We start from the raw sequence: 6,000 nt of genomic DNA, 5'->3' as shown, positions 1-6,000 counted from the left end.
TAGACAGAGGCTGCCCAGCTCGTGGAGAGGGCGTGGAGAGTTTCACATCACTGGACTCTCACCAGTCAGCACCCAGCATCCCTTGACCTTTGCCCCAGGAAAGAAACACACCCGTGGTGGAGAAAATGCCGAATTGTGGCCTCAAGTCTTTCCCTTCCCATCTGGGGCCACACAGCCACGTTTATGAAGCCAGAGACCGAAGCTGCATGAAAGCCAGGGCTCTGTGCACTAGAACTGTAGTCAGTCACGGGAGGGGTGGGGGACGTGCCGGAAGGGATGGGCAGAGATGCCTGGACCTGGGCGTAGGACACGGCCGGTGGCCTCAGCCACCTCGGGGCAGTGACTTCATGAAGAGGCAGCATGAAATCAGACAGCGAAGCAGGGTCCATTTCAGCCTTCCAAGGTCAGGACAAAGTGGGGGGCCGTGGGGGAGGGGGTTCGCCAGCAGAAGGGGAGGCACGAGGGCTCTGCACCAGGAGAAGCACTGAAGCTCCCAGCGCAGAAGTCGAGTTCCAGCGGGACTGGCTGCTTCTCCCCCGGGAAGCCTCAGATGTTCATCGTCAGGGTGATGAACTGGGGAGAGAAGGAGACAGGCAAGGTGGGTAAGCCTCCATCCCCCCAGCCTCGGGAGTGGCCCCCCGTCCATTCGGCTGCCTGGACCGCCTCGCTGACCCCTCCGCCTGCAGACGTGGACTTCTGTCTCAATGTGCAGCATTTAAAAAAGGACTCTCAGCACTTTGCTTTTCCTGGAGCTCCCTCGCCCTTTCTGAGCGAGCTCAGGTCGAGTGCCGATGGCGACAGACAGAGCTGTGCTTTCTCCCCGTGGACGTCAGCAGCCTCCAAGGCATGGAGGAGGGCGCCTCGGGTGTGTTTCCCTCCTGACGAGGGGTCCCCTTACCCTGAGACAAGGTGACCTGCATCACGGAGGGGCTGCGGGAGAGGGAAGTTGTTCCTAACCTCCTCCACCCTGCGTCCCTCCTGTCTCCCTCTTCCTAACAGCTTTCTCATCACCACTGGCGACTGGGGGAACAGATTTTTGGGGGGGATGTATTTTTCTCTCCCGGGCCCAGCATGAGCCAAGGCCAGGGTGATAGAAGGCAGCCACGCAGACCCTTTAAGCAGAAAAGTTGCAGGTGAGTCCACTCGGGCAAAGTCTCTGTGTCCTGGGCGGAAGGAAGACGCATTCAGGACGATGGCTCTCAAACCCGGCCACACACTGGACTCACCGGGGGAATTTTAAACATCTCAGTGCCTGGGGCCCAGCTCCTGAGATCTGGACCGAATGGGACCAGGGCACGGCCGGGGCACCGGGGGTTGCACTCTCCCCGGGACAGGCAGCAGCCACGTGGAGCAGCGAGCGCACAGGGGCGTGGAAGGAGAGGCTGCGGGCTTGCCTTGTTGCCTCGGAGGGCGGTGACTCTGGGCCAGGGGCAAGAGCTTCCACCGCATGACTCGGGTCTGCTGAGTCAGGGGGACAGGAGAGGGCGCATTCCAGCCCCCACACCTGTGCAGACTGGGCTTAGAAATGACACCTTGGACCTGAAGCGACGGAATGCTTCTTCCACGCTCCTGGCACTTTGGGTCTTTGGCGAAGAGGCCATTGAATACCAAGCCTGTCTGCTCCCCTTGCACTGCGGACAGGTGACAACTGTGACACTTGCTTCATGCTTATTAGTGAATGAGGAATAAAGGTGGGCCCAGCGGTTCCTGGTGTTTCCATCAGAGACCAGTGTGAGTATGCACTTCTGTCTTGGGAGTCCTGGGGGTTTTTACAGTTACCAATCGGAGGCGCTGTAGTTATTGAATGTATTGTCCACGCTGAAGGTGACAGAGAACGCCAGAGAAGAAAAATGCCCAGTTTCTATTCTCAGCGTGCTTCTAATGTATCCAGGGAGCTGGGCTAGGCACAGGGGAACATTAATGATGAATCGACATAATAAATCGCCAGATTATACGACAGTACTTTAACCAAACTTTGGGTGCAAGTTTAAGGCCCAGATCTCTTTCTGCAAATGGAGAGACTGAGGCACAGAGCAGGCGGATTGACTGAAATCAGAACACAGGGAGGGGCGGTCCCACCTCCGTGGAGGACTTGCTGTCATCAACCTCTGTGTCTCCGAACGGTCAGTAAATGGTGCCCAAACCCACACTTGCTAGTGACTTTGGAGGGGAGCAGAGTGTGTGGCGTGTGCGTGGGAGGGTGACACAGGCTGGCTGGCTGGCTTCACACCGTTGGGTCCCAGGAAAGCAGAGCCGGACAGAACGACACGGGGCAGAAAGGAAAACACGGGACATGGAAATCCCAGGAGCCACTGAAGGAAAGCGTCCTGGAGCCTGTCCCCTGCCTGGGGTCAGGAGGAGGATTCAGCAGAATTCTCAAACCTCAGTGTGCTTAGGACTCCCTGGGGGACCCTGCTCCAGCGAGACCTGGTTCCGCAGGCCTGGGGTGGGGCCTGGGCCCTGCACTTCCTTTTGTTTCTGTTTCATTGAGATGCAGTTATAACGACATATAACGATCGCACACATTTAAGGTGTACCATGTGTTCTTATGAAACATTTACACACTGCAATATGATTACTGCTGCCGTGTTAGCTAACACCTCCATCATGGCGCGCCCTTCTCATCTCTTTTCTGCAGTGCAAACAGCGGCGGTCAAGGCTCTGAGCCGCTCTGAGCTCCTGACACAGCGCTGCTGCCTCCCGTCACTCCGCATTTCCGGTCACTCCCCTCGGTGGAGCCCGAGCGGCCGGGCTGGCCGTGGGGCCACGCTGGGCACTGGGAGGGGGCGGGCCGCGCCCGGGACGCCTCTTCCCAGCCCCTGCAACTCCATCAGCCTCTCCCCCCCACAACTGTTGCTGTAATCAGCCCTGTAGCTGGTAGAAGCTGTATATTTCTAGCGTTTTTGAGGAGTTTGCACGTGCGTGTACATGCGACGCACACACACACCAAAAATCACGAGACCTGCAGGATGAGAGGAGCAAGGGAGAGGGAAGAAAACAGAACGCAGAGAGCTGGTAGGCAAGCGGCTGCGTGGAAGGAGGCGGAGACGGGGAAGGAGGCGGGGTTTGCTAGCGGACTCTGTTCCAGGGATAAGCTCTCGGTGCCTCGGTGTCCACTTCTGCAAAGTGGGGGTACGATCAGTCCTTAGCTCATAGGACTATTGTAACAATTATATTGACCGCTACATGCATAATGCCTTTACAATATTAGCGCTTTTATTGTTGTTTTACCCCCCAAACTAAATATTCATGCGCCCACATGCAACCATGCATCCGGCAACTGTTATGGAGTGTGGACTCCGGGCCTAGCCCTGGCTGCATCCCTGCACGGAAGTCTGGCCTGCTCATACCTCGTTTATGTTGAGACGAATGAAGTCCTTGTTCTTCGCGCTGAGGGCCTGGAACACCCCTGATGGGAGACACGAGAAACGCATCATTGCAGGGACAGGACCTTCAACAGGCTTAGTTTTTCCCCAGCACGAGGCGCCGCCCGCGAAGCCTGCGGAGGAGCTGCGCCACCTGGTGGCGATCGTCCACAGCACAGCCCCGACTCAGGCCGGCTGCGGGATTGCTCCTGGGGGAGGAAGACATTGGCCTGGGCATTGGGTGGGACGTGTTGTCATCTACAACATGCAGCCAGCTGCGGAATCTAAAACATCTCCCTGTCTTAACTTTTTGGGGGCTAAGATCCCTTGCAATCCGTGGCCCCGCTTCCAGAATAAAAGGACATGTACATGAAGTTTTGCTGAGTCTTGAAAGCCCACGGGTCCCTTACAAGAAAGGGAGCTGAGCAAGAGCTCCCACAGGCGGGAGGAGCCAGGTAGGAGGCAGAGCCCGTCTGAGCCGGATGCTCCGTCTACTGCAATACCCGAGAGAGTGGCTTTGCTCCCCGTCAGTCAAAGCAGGCAAGCCAGTTCCCCCTGGCTTCACCTAACAGTCGCTGGGGACCTTCAGAAATACAACAACTGGGGGAAGGGGCTGTCACAGAACACAAGAGAGGGAACCCAACAGCCAAGTGCAGGAGCGGAGCCCGAGACAACCAGGCAAATGGAAAAAGGGGACCTGGGGAATTTCTGCACGGACCAGGTCTCAGGTGAGTGGAGAACTTGTTGAGGCTGTTTTAGGGTCTGCAAATTGTGTGAAGATCATGCTAAAAACAAGCCTGTCTGTTGGAGATCATTACGGATGAAAGGGACTGAATTTCTGAGGTGTTAAATAATTCAGGAGAAAAAGTACATGTTGGGGAATGTATGGAAAAGGTTACAAGATGATAATTACCGAGGCAGGGCATGAAGCGCTGGAACCACCTGGGGACTTTTTACAAATACTGACACTGTGTGCCACCCAGCCTCTTCTAATTTAGCTACTGAGCAGCCTGGTCATCAAAACGTTGAAGCTCCTTGGGGACTGTAACGTGTGGCAAAGTTTGAGAAGCACGAATGGAGGGCTCATGGGAACCAAGGTTATTCTTTATACTAGCAAGTGCGATTAAAATTTTCTAGAATAAAAAGTTAAAGTTGTCCTGGGGTAAAGCCCTAGCCTTGGTTCTCTTACAAGTTCCCCTGTTGATGAATCTAACGTGCGGATCCCAGTGGGTGATGTGAAGCCTGGAGAACCTTCTCCCTAATATTCCTCGATGGTAAGAACAAGCCGAGCACCCGGAGGTAAGCCTTGGGCCTGAGGGGATGGGGGGGGGGGGGGGGGGGGGGCAGTTGAGAGAGAGAAACTATCAAGTCTCATGATTTCTAGGTCATTCTTGACCACCCCGGATGTCTGGTAAGTGACTCTCGCAGGAGGATCTTTGTAAGAGGCACCTCTCACTAACTGCGGGCCCACCTGGAGGAAGCCCCGCCTCCTGCTCGCGTCTCTCAAATCAGCGTTGCCTGCTGACGCCTGCGCTTTACTGCCCACTGCAAGCCCCCTCCTGGAGCTTACGGTCTAGGAACCAGGCTCCATCAAGTTGCACACACGTCCTAGCGACAAGAAAGAGGCAGAGGAGCTCTAGCCCCGTGGACGCGAGGCGCACAGAGCGGGCCTGGCTTCGCCGGTGCCCTGAAGTCACTGAGCAGACGCACTTTAGAAAATGCCAACAGCACCGGCTTCAGCATTCGAGGGCCCCGGAGGAAAATGGAAATGCAGGCTCCTTGTGCAAATGTTATGAGGAGTCAGGATGGTGACCCCGGAGTGTTAAACCAAGCGCGGCACCCTCAGGGCCACGGGGTCCTCTGCACCTGTGCAGAGGGTGCCCATCCCGACTCCCCGCCTCCGCTGGCAGCCGCCCTGGCGCTGAGTTACAGGCCCCCGGACGCTCTCCATTCAGCTTCAACTTTGTGACATTATGACAGTAAACTGCGAACTTCAAGGACCACCTACACATAACCCCGGTCCTTTCTGGGGTAACACTTCCTGCCAGAGGTATCTGGGCCTGCGTCTAGGGTTTACAAAACACAGAGGCAGGGTGGACACGGGCAGAGAGAGAGACCGCTCTGATTGCCTGTGCCAGGGTGGGATTGGACCGGGAGGCGGCCCTTTCTCAGACATGTGGCAGGACCACCCCCGTCGCCCTCCGACAGACGCTGAGGCTGTGCAGAGAGGGACGGTTGGAACTAGCGCACTGCAGAGAAGACTCGCCCATCCCCCCAGCCACAGACACCAGACAGGGGCTCTCCGCGGCCTGTCCGCCGTAATTGTTGGCGGCTGTCCCTTGCGCTCCTGGAAGGGACTGAGCGCAGGTGGGCTCTCTCCCGGGCAGGGACGCGCGTGCCCCCGCACACTCACGGCTGGCGTTCTCCAGCCGGACCAGGCAGATGAGGAATTCGTCGAAGCCCAGTTGGAGGTCCTCGTCCGCGTACCTGAGAACGATCAGCTGCAGGAGGGGACGGCTCAGCTGAAAGCCTGTGGGCAACAGAGAGGGGCAGCCTGGCTGAGTCCCACGGATGCATCGTCGGGAGCGCCCGTCAGCTGAGGGGCGAGAGAATGAGAGGGAGCCCCGGACCGGTC

The 6,000-nt window shown here is 57.1% G+C and overlaps 1 protein-coding gene across 3 annotated transcripts in view; it reads right to left on the bottom strand.

Annotated features, from left to right (window-relative positions):
* Positions 1 to 546: 546 nt before the first annotated feature.
* CAPN9 (calpain 9) overlaps positions 547 to 6,000 on the bottom strand; it is a 32,056-nt gene continuing 26,602 nt past the window's right edge. For all 3 annotated transcript variants that reach the window (XM_054576476.1, XM_054576477.1, XM_054576478.1), the window contains 3 exons: positions 5,779 to 5,895; positions 3,351 to 3,409; positions 547 to 573 (listed from right to left, as the gene is read on the bottom strand). In XM_054576476.1, the coding sequence (XP_054432451.1) occupies positions 547 to 573; positions 3,351 to 3,409; positions 5,779 to 5,895 (203 nt within the window). The remainder of the gene's footprint in view (positions 574 to 3,350; positions 3,410 to 5,778; positions 5,896 to 6,000) is intronic.

The sequence above is a fragment of the Pteronotus mesoamericanus genome, unplaced genomic scaffold, assembly GCF_021234165.1.
Source record: "Pteronotus mesoamericanus isolate MK-2021 breed Mesoamerican mustached bat unplaced genomic scaffold, CSHL_Meso_final contig_347, whole genome shotgun sequence".
Lineage (NCBI taxonomy): Eukaryota > Metazoa > Chordata > Mammalia > Chiroptera > Mormoopidae > Pteronotus > Pteronotus mesoamericanus.
This window is presented reverse-complemented; position numbering and strand designations above follow the sequence as displayed.